General features: G+C 47.8%; 1 protein-coding gene across 1 annotated transcript in view; it reads right to left on the bottom strand.

The window, feature by feature from the left end:
- Positions 1-22,454, bottom strand: part of CDC42BPB (CDC42 binding protein kinase beta) — a 52,758-nt gene that overhangs the window by 10,207 nt on the left and 20,097 nt on the right. The window contains 21 exon segments of the mRNA XM_044271441.1: positions 52-188; positions 423-528; positions 1,907-1,984; positions 2,204-2,296; positions 4,514-4,566; positions 4,569-4,586; positions 4,927-5,021; positions 5,380-5,528; positions 8,431-8,536; positions 8,998-9,122; positions 9,564-9,669; positions 10,151-10,395; positions 11,566-11,676; positions 12,458-12,700; positions 14,849-14,982; positions 15,074-15,193; positions 17,249-17,415; positions 17,622-17,701; positions 18,161-18,409; positions 19,576-19,776; positions 21,588-21,681. Of these exon segments, the coding sequence (XP_044127376.1) occupies positions 52-188; positions 423-528; positions 1,907-1,984; positions 2,204-2,296; positions 4,514-4,566; positions 4,569-4,586; positions 4,927-5,021; positions 5,380-5,528; positions 8,431-8,536; positions 8,998-9,122; positions 9,564-9,669; positions 10,151-10,395; positions 11,566-11,676; positions 12,458-12,700; positions 14,849-14,982; positions 15,074-15,193; positions 17,249-17,415; positions 17,622-17,701; positions 18,161-18,409; positions 19,576-19,776; positions 21,588-21,681 (2,710 nt within the window).

Below are 22,454 nucleotides of genomic sequence, written 5' to 3'. Positions count from 1 at the left end.
GTGAAATGCAATGAAATAAAAGTGCGTCATTCCTTTAAGATGAACACTTACCCTGACGTAGCCCTTGTAGGCAGTCCCAATACCGCGCTGCACGTCCACCCCGAGGGGTCTTTTAGACTGTTCAGCTGGAATCGGACACACTTGTGGAGAGAGGTCCTTACAGGACACGTGACAAGCAAAGGGACACACTGCCAGGGGTTAAATAAAATCTCAATTTTACGATCTAGTCGACATCATATTGCAATGATTTTATACAGAGCTTCTCCAGAAAGACAGAAGAGGCACCCCGCCTGTCCACAAGTTGTCAGGTGTTGCACATTAAAGTTATCGTGACTGAGCTGCAACACTTCACGCAACCTGTGGACCGTTTGGCGCAGTTTTCAGAGAGCAGCCATGTTTTTCTAATCTTGATCCGCACTAACCTTCGCAGGCGAAGCCTTGTCGTACTAATCCCACCATGAGGGACGTGCAGTGGGAACACTGTGTGGGGCTCGTGAAGGACTTGATTGCAAGCTGATGAGCCTTGGGCTGAGGACAAACAAATATTTTGGTGAAAAGCCACCGACTGTCCAAACCAGGCTGCTAAGCATACTGTTAATGCATGCTTTACGTTGCTTTCCCCCATATCACATGCATGCTCTCACTTTGGCTGAGCATGCATGTGCTTTCTCAATGGAGAGAGGGGACTATGCTGTCCAAGTCACTCTTCAATCCCTATTTCCTCCAACATCTGCCACTCCTGTCAGTCATCGGGGTGGTTTGGCTGACTTTGCTCTTATGCGTATGAGCACCTGGACAGTCCAGCTAAACAGGTTTTCCACATTTTAGATACTGATGACCTATCCTCTGTATAGGTCACCAATATCAGACTGGTGGGGGTCCTCCACTGATCAGCTGTTTGTGGCAGCCGTTAGAAACATAACCGTGGATGGCACAGGAAGCAGAAGACCACGTAGTGGGTGCCGGGTACTGCAGCACAGCTCCCCATAGTCATCGGATATTGATGATCTATCCGGTGGAAACCATTTAAAGGGGAGGAAGCAATATATACACAGAGTCAATACTCCCTGCTGCCTCATCTGTTCGTGGCTGCTCCGGACCCCATCACTGGTTCAGGTGGGTCACCACTGGGGTCACTGACTGGCTGAGCAGGCATCTTCTGGTGTTGAGAGGGACCAGGCACCGGTAGACACAGGGAAGGGTCAGGAGCGACAGTGGATTACGGACTTATTTCTCATGAACATATGTACGAGGAGACTGCATGTGCGGCAGTTCCCTAATACATAAGTGAATGATCTCACCTTCATCTATGGCCTGAGCTTAACTCAACCCTGAGGCTGGAATCGCACATCCAGTGGGAAGGAGAATTCCTTCCTTTATATTGCAGACTACTTCTGAACCCAATCCTGGCTGGAAAAAACAAAACAACCACCCTGCACCATAGACTACTATAAAAACTGCACGTGTGAATGCAGCCCAGTACGGACGCTGCTGAAGACAGACACATTTATAGGCAGCTTCCTGGCCGAGACCGTGCTGACTGCACAGAGGCGCAGGAAGACGCACACCTCCCCGGCCACACAATATCGGTCCCTTGATAATGGGCGAGGACATTGTGTCAGCAGATTAGAGGAGAAGTGTGTGATCAGCTGATTTACTAGGAGATCTCAGCAGGCACTGGGAAGGACACCGGGATGAGAGTACACGGAATACTTGAAGGCGTACAGGTCAGAAACCAAATATGTAAAGGGCAGCTCAGCTTTCTGCTGATTTACTGTGGAGTCTGAGCTATGAACACTACATCTCCCAGAATGCAAAGCAGCTGACAGCAGTGCATTCTGGGTGGTCTGTCTAATGCCCGACTGCAGGCAGAAACTGCAACCTTTTCTCTTTTCAGAGGACATACCTTTGGGGCAGAGCTGGACAATGGAGTAAATGTTGGGGACGGCGCGGGAGGCGTCCGAGGTTGGGTCCTTATAACCTCCTGCATGGAGAGAAAACATTAATAGGGCAAACTTCCTTAGTGCCAGGGATCTGACTGGCAGTACACTCGCCAATCCTTAGCTCCTTCCCAAATTTTCCCTGCATGGAGACGCAACAGTTCACTGACTGGAACAGGGTCACAGTCACATAGCAAAAGGACGGGAGCGCCACTGTGCAGGGAGAAGGTGAACAGGACACCTGCTGTAGAGCAGGCACTTACCTCTGGCTGCTGGTCTTGGCTGCTAGGTGCAAGCAGTGATGGGGAGACGTCTGGTTTGGGGGTAGAGATCTCGTGCTCGCTGATCAGACTGGACTGTGAAAGAAGACAAATCGTCTGTTACCGTTACAGCAGACCAGTGTATCATCCGTGTTAGGACTGATCTGGTTAACGGGTCAGGGAGAAACGGTTTAGTATACGGGCACTGGACATTTTTTGCACCATATCACAGACATGGACCCATCCACAATCCGGCTGGTGCGGAATGGAGGGACAGAACCCCACGTGGTTTCTCGCAATGCCCATGTTTTTGCTCTGCAGATGGATCACGGACCCCTTCAACTTGATCCGTGTGCAGCAGCCACCAAGCATCGGCCGTGTGCATGAGGCCTTACTCAAATCCATCCCTTTCCTTTACAAATGAGCCAAGTAGGGAGCAGCTCGCGCTAGGACATGCCATCACTTTATGATCAGAGGTGGTCTGTCCTTTTGGACCCCCACGGCAGTTATATTTTGCAGTTTCTCCATGCACATCAGCACTTAGTCCGCTCATAGACAGCACTAAACCAGCGCATGCAGCCACTTAATTCTCATGATTAGTGGGGGTCCTGGAGGTCAGACCTCCACTGATCATTTAGTGACGATATATCCTAGTAAAATAGCATCACTTTATAAGATAAGAATACCCTTTAATGTAGTAGAGATAAGTGGCTTCCAGACACCTTTGGAACTGCTTATCTCTGGGCAAAACAATGGATCAATTAAAGCGATCCTCCGGTTCAAGATTTTTTTTTTTTTTACATTAACCGGGGAATAACAGAATGCTTACATGGTGCCTCCTTTTCATCTTTTTAGCTACAGATCTGCCAATTCCAGAGCTCCTCTTCTGTCCTCCAAGATGGCCGCCCGGCTTCCCACACTGTGCATCGGTAGCCCAAATCACTTCCTACTTGTCCAGCACTGTTCACATTAGCAGTGCTGACTATATCTAGGGCGGCAGGAAGGCTCTTGGGATACCAAGTGCACAGTGTGCATCAATTAGTCCAATAATTGGTGCGGCCACCTTGGACGACATGAGAGGGGCCTGGGAATTAACGGATCTGCAGCTAAAACGGACGGCGCCGTGCAAGTGTTCTGTTCATTACCCAGTTAACGCAAATTCTTCTTTCTTGACCCGGAGTGCCTCCAGCATGTTGGATTCCCGTTCCGGTCAGTATTTGGCTATGGCTAGTTTGGATTGAACGACTCTGCATCTAGAGCCGTGAAAAGTGAAGCCTAAAGCTAAATACAATGAATGCTCTAACCTTCTGCTGGTCGGCGCCAAGTCCTGGGAATAATGAAAGGTTAAACAAATATTAGATGAAATAATATGGCGCTGAGGAGACCGCTCCCTGTATTGTTATGGGCGCGCCAAAGAAATATCAGCCTGGGAATTAGTGAAGAGATCTAGGTCCAGACACAGGTTAAAAGTCATGTAAACGGTGGACGGTTAGACAGGTGCGGTGACTGGACTTACGTCTTCCCAGCACGCTAGCAGTGAGGACATGGAGGAGGTAGACACGGGAGCCTTTCCAGGGGCAAATATGAGGGAGATCACATCAGTACTAGGTACCCCAAAAACACAGGGTATGGAATATGATGTAAAGCTTCATTAAAAGTTCTGACGCTTTCGCATACACTTAATGCTTTGATTATTCACAATTTAAAGATTTCTGCTTGCCATCAGTGAATAGGAACACTGCAGTTTTATATCCAGAAACTGGTGCATATCCTTCTGATACACATTTCAAACACCCGACAGACTCCGTGAAGAGGAAATCTGCAATCCAGCATAATACTCCCCCCCCCCCCTACAGCTGATGGTTGCTACAGCTGCATCCAGTTTACACAATCCTCTATAGGGTACACTTGTCTGCAGCGACACACTGTAGCAAACTGCAGCTGTGTCATGAGGTCAGGACAGATTTTTAGCCTCTGATGGATCTTAGGAAAGTTGTGGAAATGATGCAGAAATATTACGATTTTAAATTAATGTAAAAAAAACAACAAAAAAACACTACTAAATACATTTCAAACGTTGCATGCAATTGACCATTTCCACAAGGTGTCGCTAGTGAGATGGTTCTCTTCCATGCGAGATATCCCTTTGCATATCCTGTTCCCATGAAGCATTGCCAGCGAGTCTCCATGCAGGACTGGTCTCTCTAAGGAGATCCAGCACCCCGCCTAAACTGCATGTAATTGACAAAAAGGGCAGATTTGGTCCCAGGAGATGTGGGTTTGCGTGTTCTACGAATAGAGCCATCTACTCACCCTTAGGTCATGCGGCAGGGGGGAGGTGTTGAAGTATTCAAAGATGGACTCGTGAAATCTGGGAGCTTAAGACCTGAAGCAGAAGGAAGAAATAGAATTGGATCCATGAAGCAGAAAACCCAAAGCCTCCCCTATTAGTGATGAGCGAACTTCTGTTTTAAGTTCGGCGTCTAAAGTTCGGCTTCCGGTTAGCGGAGAATCCCGATCTGGATTCCGACTTCCGTTGTGGTCCGTGGTAGCGGAATCAATAATCGGCCATTATTGATTCCGCTACCACGGACCACAACGGAAGTCGGAATCCATATCCGGATCCAGATCGGGATTCTCCGCTAACCGGAAGCCGAACTTTAGACGCCGAACTTAAAACAGAAGTTCGCTCATCTCTATCCCCTATATCTCCTGTACGCACTGACCTCCATCATCTCTCCTTTTCTCCTCCAGCTTCTTCTTCAAACTTTGCATTTCTTCCAGGAGCTCCTTGTTTTTAGCCTCTGCTTCTTTTAGTTTACTTAAAAAGTTAAAAAATTTTAATGTTAGTACCAGGTCACTAATGGAAACAGTCAGCAATCTTGGTGACAACAACGCTTTCTGGTCACAGACAAAACACTAAAATTAAACATTTAATGTCTTTTTAAACCGCAGACTACTGATGAGATAAGTGGTTCTTATACACATTTGTTAACACTTATCTCTGGAGTAAGTACGGGCCAGTTAGACATTCTCCTCGGAGATGCAGGGACAGCTGGGCTAATCTCAAAACTAAAAATGTCCTAGATTAGGATTGGGGAACCCTAGACAAATCCCTGCCTATGGAGCCTGCTTCATGTCTATGAGCGGCGCTAGAACTGATCTAGACCCCTCCTTACTTCTCGAATGAGATGTTGGCATCCTTTGCCTTCCTCAGCTCCTCCTGCACCACCTGTTTGGCGCGGAGCTCGGCGTCCAGGGCAGACTGCAGCTCCAGCCGCGCCGACATGTCCAACTTCTGGCTGCGCCGGACCTTCCAGAGCGGATCCTGCAGAGAACAACACGGGAGGGTTTAATGCAACCGAAACACAAAGGAAAACTCCAGCATCCAAGTGTTTCCTTATGGGGGCTTCATTTGCAGACTACAACTCTCATCTGCTGTCCATTCTTGATGGTCATCCTGTCTGACACTCTTATTTTGGGGCTCTTACTAAGCCCTAATATAAACCTTGCAGACTTGTGGACCGGCCAATGAGGATGACCAGTGCACTGGTGGATTTCAGTCCATCTGATACTGGAGAGAAGCAGCGCCCAACGTGCCAAGTACATTGCATACTAGACATATGCATCATATTTTATATTTTGCAAGGGATAAGGGGTGCCTGGCGGCAGCTTATCTCTCCCGGCTTTGTGGTTTGACTACCAACAAGGCTGAGTGCAGCCGATTTCCTCCATGCGAGGGGAGGACTTACCGGGAGCGAGCAGGACCAACCCCTGAGGAAGTGTTAGCGCCATGTCAGACCTTACAAGAGGCGCTTTTAAGTCATTTGCCTTTTACGTATGAAGGTTACAAAGTTACACATCACAGAAGGTGGATAAATTACAAAACCAACACCAGATTTATGGAAAATTATCAGAATTACATTATCCCCATCCACCGAATTAGGCGAAAACACCAGAAACAAAGAAAAAGACCCGCGAGATTACAGAGAAGTGACGGATTCACAGAAGGTTTTAGAACAGAATTATCAGAAATCTCCAGTAATGACAGGTCCTTGAGTCATCCTCCTCTGTTTCTGGGAAAGCTGGGTGATAATAGAGCAGCTGCTACACAGTTAACCCCCAGTTTCCTGAACAGCTCATGCCTCATAGTTACCCAGCAGCAGGTGCTATTCAGGAGTCTGGAAAATGTGTGCGACAACCTGTGTTGAATCGCAGAGGTTGTCACCCAGCGTTGTCACAAGAATTTACAGCCGTTTGACAGAGGTGGGCGACCCAGGGACCGGATTTCGTAAGAATTTTCTTTAGAAGTTGTGGACCTTGTTTGCAGACGTTTTACAAGGAGTGACACATGCATGACAGCAATCCAGCGGCGACACCACAGATCTGCAGATTCCCACCACCAGATAAAGGAGGGGGGGGGGACGGACGCGACCCCACAAAACTCACCAGCCTATCTGCACTGTACGGGGCCAGGCCGTGCGAGAATGACATTTCAGGCTAAAGCAACAATCAGAACACAATGAGTTACCAGAAATGAAAGCAAAACTACAACCCTGTAGGTAACCTCCCACAAGATGCTAAAACACTCTGCGCTGCTGGGAACCCTGCTCCTACAAACTATATAAACTAGTCTGAGACTGCCCATCTGTTCAGCACATTCATCTACTAAAATACTCTGTGCTGCTGGGGACCCTGCTTTGACTAGGCAACTCTCAGGCTATTACTTCCCACAAGATCAGCACACTCCTCCTAAAATACTCTGTGCTGCTAGGAAGCCTGCTTCAATCGGATGGTAGCCACCCACAAGATCCTAAATTATTCTGCGCTGCTAGGCACCCTATAACTATGTAAATCGAACCTATGATATCCCCAAAAATCATCAAAGTCTTTTCCTAAAAATACTCTGTGCTGCAGGGGACCCCGATTTCTCTCACTTGCAACATAAAACTACTTTCCACATGATGACACCGATCTCCAAAGATACTCTGTGCTACTGTGGCACTCCTGTCCTAAAATACTCTGTAGGCTCCGCTCCCTTCATTATCACGCCTCTCCTGAAATACTTTGCGTTGCTTTGCTTCTATCACTACCACTCCTGTCCTGCTGCTCGGCATCTCTCGCTTCCTACCACTCCTGTCCTTAAATGCTATGTGCTACTCTGCTCCCTTCACTATGACTCTTCTGCTGAAATACTCTGTGCTGCTCGGCATCTCTCGCTTCCTACCACTCCTGTCCTTAAATGCTATGTGCTGCTCTGCTCCCTTCACTATGACTCTTCTGCTGAAATACTCTGATGCTGTGGTGCTCTGCACCTTTCTCTATGTACCAGTCCATGACCTCCTGCTGGACTCCAGTCCCTCCTCTCATCATGTCCTCCATGCACCTGTCCACATCATCACCACTAGTGGGTAGTACGCTGCCTCCCTCCACAAGTTCAGCAAACATCACCTGAAATAATCTGTGCTGCTGTGATCATTCTCATGTACTCACCAACTAAAATATCTCACTCCTTCCTTATTTCACTTGGGGCACAAGTATTAAAACGGAATATCTCCGATTTAGGATTAGTTAAAGGGGTTTTCCGAAACTATGCCTGGGCCCCTCACACTGATTCTACTTACCTGGCTCCCCACATCGCCCCTGCTTCACCCCTTTGCACGGAAGAAAACATCAAGGGGGAAGGGGGAGCAGCCAGGAACGGGGACCAGGAGCGGCACAGGGAGCCAGGTAAGTAGATTCAGTGTGAGGGGCCCGGGCATATGGGGGACATTTTTTGTCTCTGATAACCCCTTTAACATAGCATACATAAGTCTCTGCACTTTAGGGACAATATTCCCTTCTGATAAAGTGATGACACAGCGCTAGGATTGGCCATCGCTTTATGATTGGTGATGATCTGACCCCAGGGATCCTTTCAATCTTGAAGAAAGGTGCTGCAACTAAATAGTTGTGCCCAACCACAAGCTGTGCAGGATATCGCAACCTGGCCCCACTGAAGTTAATGGGGTCAGCTGTAGTTCCCCGCATAGTCGGGTGACCAGAAGCCACTAAACCAGTGCTGCAGCTAAGGTTACACCACTTGAGTCGATGCAGAATATATTCAATTCAGCTCGTTGCCGATGCAGTCGGTAAAGTTTTTTTTATTTAGCTACACAATGTACCAAAACACATTACTAGGAAAAGTAGTCACGCGGTGACGCTTTTCTCCCATGAACACCTGCACTTACCAGCGTTCTAGATCCCAGGCTGGAGCTTCTCAGCGTCTCAAGTTCTTCCGTCATCTTAGACGCCAAGGCCTGCAGATAACCTCGGGCGTCCTTCTCGTCGCTCACCCTGAAAAACAAATAGTCACCTATATACGACTGAGCAAACACTGCGAATGGATAATAAAACTGCTGTATTTGTCAATAACCCCAAGTCTTTTGTTGTTTAAAGGGGTTGTCCACGATTTTACTAACTCTGTATCCTTTGGCTATCAATATGTGAACGGCGGGGATCTGACACCCCTCAGCCCCACTGTTCAGCTGTTTGTCAGTACATCCGGCGGCAGAACTACCCATTGTGCAGTGGATGGAGCTTCGACCTGCGGCGCTCCTTCCATTCACTGCTGCAGTTACAACGGACGGAGCTGCGTTATTCTCGGGCAGACTACGGGAGCAGGAGCTACTGCAGAACTGATTGTCAAAGGTGCACGGTGTCACTCCATCAATAGCAAAATCCTGGACAACCACTTTAGGTTGCTGGAGAAGCTGGCCACTTAATGCGACAGAAAATGAAGGTGAAAGGTAACCTACCACTGGATGATCTCCGCAATCTGAGCCTCCCAGTGAGCGACGGATTCCTTCTTGGTGGTCAGATCCTGCAGCTCATCCTCCATTTGTCTATTTTGTGCCGTTAGTTTATCCACAAAGGAACAGAGCTGGAAAAGTCACAGCAGAATAGAGTTAGCTGAAGGGTCTTCACCAAAGGTGAGGGGATAGTGAGCAATGCACTGGATGATGGCAGAAATAATCATAACTGGTCTGTGACTGGGATCTCCGCTTTGGACAACCCACTTGAAAAGCCCCTGACCATAAGAAGAGGTGTCCCGATTCTGGAACCCCCAATCAATCAGGTGTAATCTGTGGTAGAACCTGGCAAATAACCCTGCAGCGCCACTGCAGGAAAAACAAAGCATTACAGGGCTCCCACGGAAATCAATGTAGAGCCTGTGTAATGCTCAGGTACGCTGGGTCCTCCAGAGACACCCATTGTAGTGCCTCTCCACTCTAGCTAAGAGACAAGGACCACCCAACCCCTCTACTAACCCAAAATACTCCAATAGCATATATGAAGACTAACTCTGTCAGAGCCGCCTTACCCTCTCAGTTTCTGTAGAAAGCTTCTTGTTCTCTTCCAGGAGAATGGTTCGCTCTCTTTCATACTTTTCTTTCACAGTTCCCACGGCTTCTTCCATCTCCGTTTGCCTGGAAAACAGGAGAGGAGGGATACAACCAGGTTTCTTATATGCATTGACGTCTATGGTCAGAAGACCACTCACTGCTAGCCCACCAGGTCACTCAATAACTGCTGGCAGACACTTGACTCCATTAATGGGGCATTTGGCCTAGACCAGTGGTCCCTGACCTGTGGCTCTCCAGCTGTTGAAAACTACAACTCCCAGCAGCTGCCGACAGCCTGCAGAAGCAAGGGCGTATCAGTGGCTGTTCTTTCACAGCAGCAACAGGTTGAAGACCATAGTCTTAGCCCTAGATAATAATTTATGCCAATGGAGGAGGGGGGGAAAAAATCACCATTACCCTTAGACACTACTAGAATCTATGGGGCACTTTTAGGAGAGGCTGGCCTTAGTAACAGATGACAGCTGGCATGCAATGGGTAAGAGGAATATTATCCCTATGTAGATAGCAGATGGTACCTGCGCAGCACATCATGTAATAGTCTCACCTCTCCCGTTTGGCTTTCTCCAGCTTATCCTTCAGCATGAGAATCTCCTTTTGCAGGGCGAGCTGCTGGCTCTCCGAGTCATGGATCCCCTTCTTAATGTTCTTCAATTCTAAGGAATGCGAGGTCTCTCGCCGCAGCAGCTCTTCCTCGTAGTACAAGATCTTCTTCTCCAGCTCAGATTTCACTTTGGACAGCTCCTGCTGGTGCTCTAATGTGACGCCTGATGTGCGGCCGCCCTGCTTCAACTGGGGAACAAAAAAAAAAAAAAAAAAAGAAGAGATTTTGTAGTAAATCTGAGGACATGTATCAAAATCATTTACAAGCAGTTTCATCAGGAGAGGTTTTACTGCAATTCTATCAAGTTCCTTGCATCCTTGTGAATTCCAGACCATTTTTGCCTGCCCTGATACATTGCAGCAAACTTTCAGAGAGAGTGAACACGAGTAAACACACTATCTATCTATCTATCTATCTATCTATATATACACATACATACATACATACATACACACACATATACAGACACACACATATATACATACACAAAAAAAAAAGTTCTCTGTGTATTTTTTAATCTATGTTTTTATGCACATTTTATTGCAGCACTAGAGGTTAAAAGGGTATTTCCACCTCAGCCAGTCACAGCCGAGATCAGAACACTTGTCTTTGGCTACTTTCACATTTGAGTTTTCATTTCCGGTATTGAGATCCGTCATAGTATCTCAAAACCGGAGGAAAACTCATTGTCAATCGGGACAAAACTGAATGGAACGGAGTGCACCAGAATGCATTCAATTCCGTTCTCATGTCACACAAAAAAAAAAGCACCGCAAAACAGTGTTTTTGAGTGCGTCATGGGATACGGAGCGAGATGCATCTGGCATGAAATACAACGCAAGTGAATGGTGCTGGATCCGTTTTCTTGGACAAGAAAAAAATAAAATCGGTCTTGGTTATTTTGGAGGTAATACAACTGGATCCATTCATAATGGATTCAGCCGGTTGTATTATCCTAACAGAAGCATTTTTGCTCATCCATGATGGATCCAGTAAAAACGTAGATGTGAAGGTAGCCTTACCTGGTGGCCAAAGTTATGGAAACAGCCGAGCGGACACTGCTATGTGGTTTTGCAGCTGCCATTCATATCTATGGCTGTTACCGTTACCTTGGCCACCTCAGGCTGCTGCATAAGACGAGCGCTTTCATCTCTGCTGGTCAGAATTCTCTCTGTCACTGATCTCAGATGCACTGACATGGCTTCTTGTCACACGGTTAAAGCAGGCAGAAATAACCTTATAATTAACCCATTGCTGACATGTTACATCCTCGCTACAGTCACGTTTTGTGATTTGGGCAGTAATTGGAGCAACCACAACATATTGCAAGGTATACGGATGGACCCAACATCTGGTACCTTCAGAGTCTCCAGTTCACCTTCCAGCTGCTTGGAAAAGTTGTCGCTGTGTTCCCGCAATTTGCGCTCCTTTGAGGCTTCGGCACTGGCGTCTTCAAGTTGCACCTCAAGCTGCCAACGAAATGAGGTTGATAATAATTCTCTAGTAGTAGCAACAATGACAATAATTCAGAGTGGCAATGAGTGAGCAAGGGGGTCCGACCACAGGATGGGTCATCAATATCTGATTGTTGGGGTCCAACACCTGGCACCCCGTCCGATCAGCTGTTTGAAGGGGTTGCGGTGCTCGGATGAATGCTGTACCCTCTATAGCAGTGATGGTGAACCTTTTAGAGACCGAGTGCCCAAACTGAAACCCAAAGCCCACTTATTTATCGCCAAGTGCCAAGCCAGCAATTTAACCTGAATAGCAATATAGTATATTTTCCATGTATCATTTAGCTATAATAGCCTGCCTACATTCAATGCACTGCCTGTGTCATTCATAGTATGCACTGCGCTGATGAAGGACAGGAAAAATCAAAGGCATATTAGTACACCAAAGACTTTTTCAAGGGTGCGGGTGCCCACAGAGAGGGCTCCGAGTGCCGCCTCTGGCACCCGTGCCATAGGTTCGCCAACACTGCTCTATAGTATACCAAGCACAGCGCCATACTGTGACTGTGTGTGATATTGCAGCTCGATCCCATTCACTTGAGAGGGACTGAGCTGCAGGACAGCCATGTAACCGATGGACGCGAGGCTGAGGAAGAGGCTGCTGCGCTTGCCTGAGTGCCATGGCCCATTGCTGGGAGTGAGCCCCACCGATCAGATACTGATGACCTATCCTCAGGATAGGTCATGAATATTCAACTTCTGGAAAACCTGCTTAAAATCTAGAAAAAGTGGTCACCTCTTTTCTGGTCTTCTCAGACTTGCGCAATTCCTGACGCATGGAGTCCAGTTTCTGCATAATGGATTCCAGTTCTTCCTCCTTGTCCCGCAGCTGTCGGGAAAGCTTCTGTTTCTGGGAGCGGAGGTTGGCCAACTCATCATTGAGCTCAGAAAATTCGTGAAGGGCGAATTTCCTCTGCTGGTGTGCATCCTTCAGCTCCTTGCTCTGAGCCTTCAGCCTCTCCTGGGCTTCGGAGTGTTGCTGTAAATGAAGTAGACAGAAGGTGAATCCCTACGCAACACTGAATACGCTCCTTTCATGCCGTGGGCACGTCTCAGGAATCCCACTACTGGAGGAGATGGCAGCGAATGAAAAATCACAAAAAAATCCCCCCAGCCCCATTTCGACATTTTTATACACAGTTTTTTTTTTTTTATCCAAATCCAGAAGTGGATCCAGCAGGAAGACGACATAACAGTTCATATAGAATTTATTTTGCATATACTCTTTGCATTTACAAAAAATAAATAAGCATAAAAAAATAAATAAATAAATAAATGCATTCAGAAAAAAACTAGCATTTCCAAGTGCAGCAATATAACCAGGGGTGGGGGTGTAGGTATGGGGAAATCACCCTTGAAATAAGTATGCTGCTACTATGTACAGGGTGAAACAAGCCGTGAATCTACAGCACAATCCTTACAATATTATTATGGCTGCAGAAATGCACGACGTAGAAGACATTCCAGCGACCGCCCACCGCATTTCATCCCAACGTAAATCAAAGTACTGCGACAAGCTCCGAGAACAAAGAGGTGGAAATGTAAAATCAGACAATGGGCACATACTTGTGGTCGAGCAGGTAAACAAAGGCCGAGGTTTACTGTGTGGCTCCTTGTGGTGGAGAAATCAGTGCTGACACAGGTAGAGGCAGCGAGTTGAGGTGAACCTATTACCTCCTCAAAACCAAAGGGAGTGCACTCAGCAATGACGATTAGAGAGGAGCCACGGTGGCTGAAGCAGCGCCACTTTAGTCCATGCTTCTTTCTCAAGCCCTGCTGTGAATGGAGAGCATGCCGCACATGCGCAGCTTTCTCCATTCACTGCCACAGCTCCGTGAATGGAGAGTATGCTGTACCTGTATGGCTTCCTCTCCATTCACAGAAGGCAAGCCGAACTATCAGACCTTAATGGCATATCCTACTCCAGGGATGCTCAAGCTGCGGCCTCAGCAGTTGCAAAACTACACCTCTTAGCATGCCCTAAAGGCTGTGCAGGCATGCTGGAGGGCCTGGTTGGGCATCCCTGTCCTACAGAATAAACGTCCGAAATGGGCATACCCATTTAAGAGGAGGCAGATGAACCATTAGAGTGGAATCGACCCCCAAGAAGCTTAGCAAGTGGCCAAATGAATGCCATCTAAGGGGCCTCCAGCTCTAAATCCAGGAATGTTGATGATTTACAGTAGGAGTTTTTTTCCTACCCATCTGTAAGGTTTTACCGGTGACTTTTTAAAGGGATATTGCTCAATTAGCTTCACCTTTCCCTTTCACGCAGGCACACGACAGGCCTGCAGAACAGATGTGAAGCTTACGCAAGACTCAGTAAAAAAAAAAACTAAAAAAAACAAAACACTGTCCTCGGTCAACAACCAACTAACTTTACATCACGTATATTGAGATATCCGTCATGGACACTCTGGTGACAGGGACCAGGAGATTACAGAGACTGTCAAAACGTGGGTTAATCTGAATGGTTCCTTGTGGATCATTTGTCTCTGTGTTTTGGTAATGACCACACTTCTGGCAGGTGTTGGTTTGATTATTTAACTTCCCCCATTTATTACTGCTTACCCCTTCTGAGGGTGCGGTTTATAGCTTCAGTTTCTGGACTCTGGGCTAGCTGGTTGTTGGTTCTCTGTCGAGTTCCTGGCGCGGCCTTTGCTCATCATGAAGTTAAGTGTCATCTTTTCTATTTGTATTTTGTTTGTTATATTCCCCTGTCTGTTGTATCCAGGCCTGAGGGAGACCCCTGTTCAACCTTCTGGTGGAGGAATAGGTTGTCTCAAGTCCTGTCACTATACCAGGGCACTACAGGATGTGTTAGGGCTCTAGGTTCCTGTGTATGAACCTTCCTACCATCAAGGTCAGTTCATACCGATAGTGAGTCGGGACTTGGATTCGTTTAAGGAGGTGACCTTCTCCCTTACCCTAGTTTCCAGGCCTTGTTCCTATCCCCTTCCCTCCTGTGCTCGGTGTGTGGACTGTTTCCCCATACTCTGTCACAATATCCTAGCGTCGTGACTTCACCTATAGTCAATCATTCCTTCACCTATAGTCAATCATTCTAAAATGGACAGCTGAGGTGCCGTACTATCAGGAATTCTGGGCACACAAGCACCAGACCCACCTTCTGCAGATCATCTCGCTCCTGTTTCACTGTCCTCTGCTGTTTCTCGAGGCTTTTAATCTTGTTTGCAGCCTCCTCCAGCTGCTGCCGCAGAGCGACGGCATCTTCCAGTTGTCGCTCTATCCGGTTTGAATCTTTAGGAGGAACAACGATATTAACATATATGATAGAACATACGGGCACCAACGATCACATCCCCATCGTGTCTCTGCTGCCAGGAGATACCTGAGATTTTATTCTTCAAGCGCTCGATTTCCTCATTCAGCTTCCGAATTTCTTTGTCCCGGGTTAATGTTCCCACGGACCGACTGGAGCCCTGGAGGGACTGGACCGCCTGAGTGGATTCTGGAGGTAAATGCAAGAGCAATGATTAAGAAACATTGAAGGCGTCGCCAGCATACCAATGCTTTTTGATCTTCATCCTGGAAACATGGAGGCAGAACTGCTAAGTATAATGGGAAATGGCATCCGAAAAACCGCAGCAACCCCTTGTCCTAGCAACTAGCGTCTGGCCTCCCCTTAATACCATGTACTATCCTGTCTCTATGACAAGTGTGGAGATTGAAAGCGCAAAAACTCATCCCTAGCGTCTTCCTTACTATAAGGCCTCATGCACACGACCGTTGTGTGCATCCGTGGCCGTTGTGCCGTATTCCGTTTTTTTTCACGGACCCATTGACTTTCAATGGGTCCGTGGGAAAAAAAAAAAAAAAATCGGAAAATGCACCGTTTGGCAGCCGCATCCGTGATCCGCGTTTCCTGGCCGTGAAAAAATATGACCTGTCCTATTTTTTTCACGGCCAACGGTTCACGGACCCATTCAAGTCAATAGGTCAGTGAAAAATCACGGATGCACACAAGATTGTCATCCGTGTCCGTGATCCGTGTCCGTTTTTTCCTATCATTTCAATGGCAAACTGACTTAGATTTTTTTTTTCATTTTTCATGTCCGTGGATCCTCCAAAAAACAAGGAAGACCCACGGACGAAAAAAACGGTCACGGATCACGGACCCCGTTTTTGCGGACCGTGAAAAAATACTGTCGTGTGCATGAGGCCTAAAGGGGTTCTCTCACTTCAGCAAATGGCATTTAACATGTAGAGAAAGTCAAAGGGGTTGCCTCATCATAGACAATGGGGGCATATCGCTAGGATATCCCCTCTTTGTCTGATAGGTGTGGGACCCGCACCTACAAGGAGAACAGAGCCGGGGAGAGTTGTGGCTGGAGGACCCCGGGTTTCCAGAGGTCCGTCCACCACCAGGCGCTGCTCCCTGCCTCTCCCATTGAAGTGAATGGGAGCGCACCGCGCATGCGCGGCCACCGCTCCCATTCATTTCTATGGAGCCGACGGAAATAGCCGAGCCAGTGCTCGGCTATTTTCGGGGGCTCCATAGAAATTAATGGAGGGCGGCAGCGCATGCGCAGTGCGTCAACTTTCTCCATTCCGTTCTCCTTGTAGGTGCGGGTCCCAGAGGTGGGACCCGCACCTATCAGACAATGGGGGCATATCCTAGCGATATGCCCCCATTGTCTAAGATGGGATAACCTCTTTAATACAAGGCACTTACTAATGTATTGTGATTCTTCATAATGCCTCCTTTACTGGCCTGATTTATTTTTCCATCACATTAGACACTGCTCGTTCCCAGGGGTTATGACCGCCCTGCAATCCAGCACCAGTGGTCGTGCTTGCACACTATAGGAAAAAGCTCCAGTCTCTCTGGTGGCAGGGACCTTGGGCATGCATGCGCTCCTGTTTCAGCTACCTTGTACCGGCTCTGCAGGGTGGCCATGACCCCTGGATATGAGCCGTGTATAATGTGACGGAAAATTGAATCCAGCCAGCAAAGGAAGTAATATGGACAATCACAATACATTAGTAAGTGGTTTGTATTAACTTTCTCTACATGATAATTTGCTTAAGTGAGACAGCCCCTTTAAAAGTTGACATTTCCTAGATGCACACGATTTTCCAGATTGAAGCCAAGTCTGCAAACCGCACATCATGCCTCAGCATCCCCTGGGAGTCTGCAAGGGAAATACTCCATAAAGGACTCCTGGGGGACCCTGCAGCTATGCTGTATGTCCAGGCTTAGCTGCAAGTAGGGTACATCTCAGAACTCGAGAAGTTTAATGTGGGTATCAGACACAATGCACACAAGGCTAGTGGACTGTTAGGATCCCTTTAAGTTATTCCTGTACTTCTGGGACCACACTCTTCTCTCAGGATCAGAGGGTAGTATAGCGTTCAGTCAAACTGTCTTTGCCAACAAGGTACATTTTTAGAACATGTGGAACATGTATGTGCATCCTCTGCTCCACAGAGAATTTGGGGTGACATGGGGGCCACCTATTCTCATGATCAATGTGGAGCCCAGCGCTCGGGGTCTCTTACTAACCCTGTAGCTTCCTGTTCAGCTCCAGCTTCTCCTGCTCCAGTCTCCGGATCCTGCGCTCGTAGGCGTCGATCTGCAGGCTGTTCTCCAGGCCGCGCTGCACGTCCTCGTCTTTGGTCACTGCGTTTGTGTGGATAATGTCCTTCAAGGAGCCTCGGTCAGAAAAGCAGCTGAAAAAAACAAAAGTAATTGGACTAAGGAGATATGGGCTAAGTGTGTAACCATTATGGGGGTGACCAGCACATTCCCCAGGCAGTTCTCCCATAATACCAGGACCACGTGGCTGCTATAGGGATGAGGGTGTTCTCTTATGACCCTCATTCCACTAAAGTGGCGGCAGCGGATCACTGCAGATACCTTTCATAAGAGGGTTTACCTGTCAGTCGTGTATGTGAACCCCACGAACGGTAGGTGGAACCCTGAAAATCCACTGTGTGTACTTGGGGGGACCATTTCCTGTAATGGATAAGGAACATTAGAGCTATATGGCTAAATACATAATACATAAAAATAAAGGTCTGTATTGTCTATTGGTGTTCCATTTCCTGTCCCTTCCCATGCTTTACACTGCAGCTCTGCTTGTTCAGATTGTCTGCTGTGAAAAAATGTGGAGCAACAAGGACAGAATGACTAGAGCTACAACTGAACCAGCAGAGCGAAAAAGAGCGAAAAAGAAGGGCCCCGCTGCAAACACATTCATGCCTGTTCTTTACCCTGAATGCCCTGTACCCCACAGCACTGGACGCAGCCCTCATTCAGAGGTCCCTGGCTACCACTCCATTAGCTAAACATGCCTTAAAGGGGCAGGCTAGTTCTGGACAACAGCTTTAAAATATGCTTCCACCCCATCTTCCATATTGAGGTCATGACACCCTCCATATTGCATTGAGATCACCCCCATCCTCCGATACTTACAGGATTGCGGAGGATGTCATCATCCACATCAAAGTTGGAAGTGTCGGAAGGACTGCTGACGTCGGGAATGTACGGGGCCTCCATGTTGCGGATGTTTTCCCAGTCGATCCCTTCAAAAAACGTGTGGGTCTTGAAGTCGTCAATCCCGTTCTGGCCGAGCCTGCGCTCTCGGCTGCAGATCAACCTCTGGATGAGATCCTTGGCGGTTTCCGACACGTCGGCGATGTGAGAGGGGAACTGGAATCTCTCCTGAAAGAATGAGGGTGGAGGGGGAGGATCAGAGACTATCTCTCATACGTGATCAGGAGGGACTGCAGGACAGTTGATTTGGGGGGGGGGTGGGGGGGGGGGGTGTATGGGGTGTCAGACCACCCGCCTATCAGATACTGATGTCCGATCTTAAGGATAGGCATCATTAGTAAAATCCTGGAAAACCCCTTTAACCCTTTCTTGGCATAGCAATTTTCTGTTTTGCGATTTAGTTTTTTACTCTTCCCTCCCGGAGCCGTAACTTTTATTTCTACGTTCACATAGCCGTACGAGATGCAATTTATAATGGCTCAATCTAATACTGCATACGATGCAGTGGGAAGCTGGAAAAATAATTCCAAATGTGGTGGAATTGGGGAAAAAAAACACAATTGAGTTGGTAAAACCAACCTGTTTCCTTCATTGTCCAGGTCAGTGCGATTACAGCAATACCACATTCACACAGTTTTTGGGGGGTTTTAACACTGAAATATATATATTTTTTTCATTGCATCGCCATATTCTCACCCCTGTTACTTTTTTCTATTTCCATTCGCAGAGCTCTGCAAGGGCTCATTTTTTGCGGGGCGATCTGTAGTTTTTAGTGATGCCATATTGGAGAGTGTGCGACAATTTGAGCGATGGAAAAAAAAAAAAGGGAATCAACCATTTAGATTTTTTTCCCGCCAGCTGCAATACAGCATCCAGTATGAGAGCCAATGGAGCGATGGCCGAGCATACTCTGTCACTCCAGTGCTGGCGATTGGTAGGGGGTCCTAGTATTTAGGCCCTCACAGATCTATTCATCACCTATCCCTTTAAATAAAGCATGTCCCTAAATAGACCATGAGAGGTGTGGTAGAGGGAGGATTCTGTCACTTAGATTAGTTGCCAGGAAGAGCTAAGAGGGCGATGAAGGACCCTCCTGTTCACCAAGAAATGAGTCCCATAGGAGCCAATATGGCTGACATTGGCAGTCAAGCACAGACAGCTGAGGCGAAAAATTAGAGACTTCAATAGTCTGCAACCTGGGGCTCTCTATCCTCTGAGAAACTACAACTCCTTGCATGCTGAGAGTTGTAGTTCTACGGTGGCTGGAGACGAGTCATTACAATGGCAGCCTGATCACCACGGTGGCCAACCAGATAACCAGGATTACTGCTCACCTCATGGTTCATGATCTTTCCATAGGTCTCCACCAGAGACTCGGCGTAGAAAGGGGTTTCCCCATATAACATTTCATACATGCAGACCCCCAGAGACCACCAGTCACACTCTGGACCGTATTTCCCCATCCCGTCCTCCATAGCTTGTAAGATTTCCGGGGAGATGTAGTCCGGGGTCCCCACTGCTACAGAAGACTGCACCTATACAGGTGTAAACAGACGATTAGTTAGAGCGGTGACGGAGGTTTCCCTTACGTACATAAAAGCTATACTTTGAATTTCCATTCAGCGACAGTAAGCAGGAGATTAAAAATGGTAGCGTTTAGGCAGTGAAGAAGCTGAAAACCAAACTATGCCTAATTCATAACTAAAAGTCCGCTACAATTGTAACCAGCCTAGTCAATCCTGTGGACTCCCGAATGATACATTGTGGCAAACTATTAGGGAGATTTGTGATAGTCGTCGACTGGAAAGTAGCAAACCTTCATACGAGTTGCTAGCCGCTGGATGTCTTCATTCAGTGACAGCAAGCAGGAATCTTTTAAACAGTATAGGACTGAAACACCAAGTATATGGGAAAGTTGCAGAAATTTTCATTACGCTTCGCTTAAAGGGGTTCTCTGGGAATAATGATTTATTTGTATTTTTTGGCAAGTGCCCGCAGTCCGCCTCTGTACACAGAAGGGTTATACTTACCTGCTCTCCACCGCTCTGGTCCTCTGTGCCGTCTCCTGCATGTTCCGGCCCTGTACAGCGCTTACATCCGCCGCAGTATGGTCACATGCTTCGCTGCAGCCAATGACTGGCTTAAGCAGCGATGTGGCCACAAACAGCACATTACCGGTGAAGCGGGAACATGCGGGAGGCAGCACAGAGGATCGGAGCACCGGGGAGCAGGTAAGTATGAATCTTCTCTTTACGGAGGCAGGATGGGGGCACTTACAAAAAAATAAATAAGAGAATCCCTTTAAAGGGACTCTGTCACCAGTTTCTAACCCCCCCTTTTAAAACTATTGTTCTCTCCATGGTGCCCTTGTCATTACAAAGCTGTTGTTATAAGATAAATCCGCCTCCGGCTCTCCTCAGTGCCCCCTCCTCCTTTTCAAAGATCCCGCGCTTGCGCACAGGCCTGTGCCTGATGCGCCCGTGCAGACTTTTAGATTCTGCCTCGTTGAGCGAAGTGCGCATGCGCACGAACATGCGCGAATGCGTGCGCGCTTCGCTCAACGAGGCAGAATCTAAAAGTCCGCACGGGCGCATCAGGCACAGGCCTGTGCGCACGCGCGGGATCTTTGAAAAGGAGGAGGGGGCACTGAGGAGAGCCGGATTTCATTACATCCAGGTGGCGCTGAAAGGATCATGGGAGGAGCTGGGCACCAACGGCGGCGGCGGAGAGCGGCAGATTCAGACCCTCAGAAACGCCCTGGGCACCTTATCCAGAGGATTGACAGGTTAGATAAAAGCGATTTTTATCAAAACTAGACGGCGGATTTATCTTATAACAACAGCTTTGTAATGACAAGGGCACCATGGAGAGAACAATAGTTTTAAAAGGGGGGGTTAGAAACTGGTGACAGAGTCCCTTTAAGCTTCAGTTAGATATAAACAGAAACCCTCAAGTCTCTCCACCTCGATATATAGGGGGAGCAGCGCTGCAGTACAAGGTGTATGGAGCGGCGGTAACCCGGTGTCTGGTTCCGCTGATCGGATATCGATGAGCTATCCTAGGGATAGGTCATCAACGGTACAGTCCTGATCTAGCAAAGCAAAAAAAAAAAAAAAGAGAGGCGGCACTCCTAAATTATGCAAATCCAGTAGTGATTTTAATCCATATGCATTAGGAGTGCCGCTTCTCTTTGCTGGACTCTACATTGGGGGTCGGTTGGACCAAACCCTCCGAGGCGTGCACCCACCCATGTTGTATCTGTGGGACTGCGACCAACAAGTATATTTGCTTTCCCTTGAAGTGCCTGAGGGGAATAGTCAGTCCTACAGACACGCGTGTTACTTACGGTGCCGTCATCATTCATCTTTAAGCAAGACCCAAAGTCCGCCAGGCGAATATGGCCGTTCATGTCCAGAAGGACGTTGTCCGGTTTGATATCCCTGGAGGAAAAGGAAAGACGGAATAAGCGAAGGATGACACCTCAGTGCCCAGCCAGGCGCCAACCACCGAAATGACCTATACCTCCACTAGTCACAGCCAAAGCTGCATGTAAAACTTCCTGTCACTTGGAATGTACAGTCATTGTCCCATGGCCCATATGTACTATAATTTGTGCCGAAACTTGTGTAAATCATAGCACTGGCGCAGACACAGGCAGAAGATGGGCCAAATTTATCAGTTTGTTGCACCTCTCGCCTGCGCAGGTTGGACTATCATTGAAAAACAAAGCGGCCCTGCAGCACTGTGGGAGATATGCACCTGGAGCATGATATGCGCAGACTCTAAACCAGCAGGGCATACAGGGAGACACAGCGAGCAGAATACTCAATGAAGCTTTGGATGCGAGTGGAGTATATGGCATGATCGGCAAAAAAATCTCTGCAATGTCACCTGACGTAGACTGGATTAATTATATCCCGGGGTCGAGCCTCATGATGGCCGCACTGCTCGGCGGAGCCTTGATTCACAGAAAAGCGCAGAAAAGGACTCCCCCGACGTCACCCAGCGAGTGGCAGCTGTGGACTCTTATCAGCCAGTACAGAGGCTACACCTTCAGGGACCGGTACATCCACATGCGTGAGGGATAGCTTATCACCTCCAGATTTAGGGCTAGTGTCCCTTGAAAAGGGGGAGACACCCCTGCTTTGTTGAAGGGCTTCATGTGGGCGGAGAGACAGACAACACATGTACACAGTGACTGCACCAGCAGAAT

Source organism: Bufo gargarizans, chromosome 11 (genome assembly GCF_014858855.1).
Source record: "Bufo gargarizans isolate SCDJY-AF-19 chromosome 11, ASM1485885v1, whole genome shotgun sequence".
Lineage (NCBI taxonomy): Eukaryota > Metazoa > Chordata > Amphibia > Anura > Bufonidae > Bufo > Bufo gargarizans.
The sequence above is the reverse complement of the archived record's forward strand: the minus strand, read 5'-3'. Positions and strand labels throughout refer to the sequence as shown.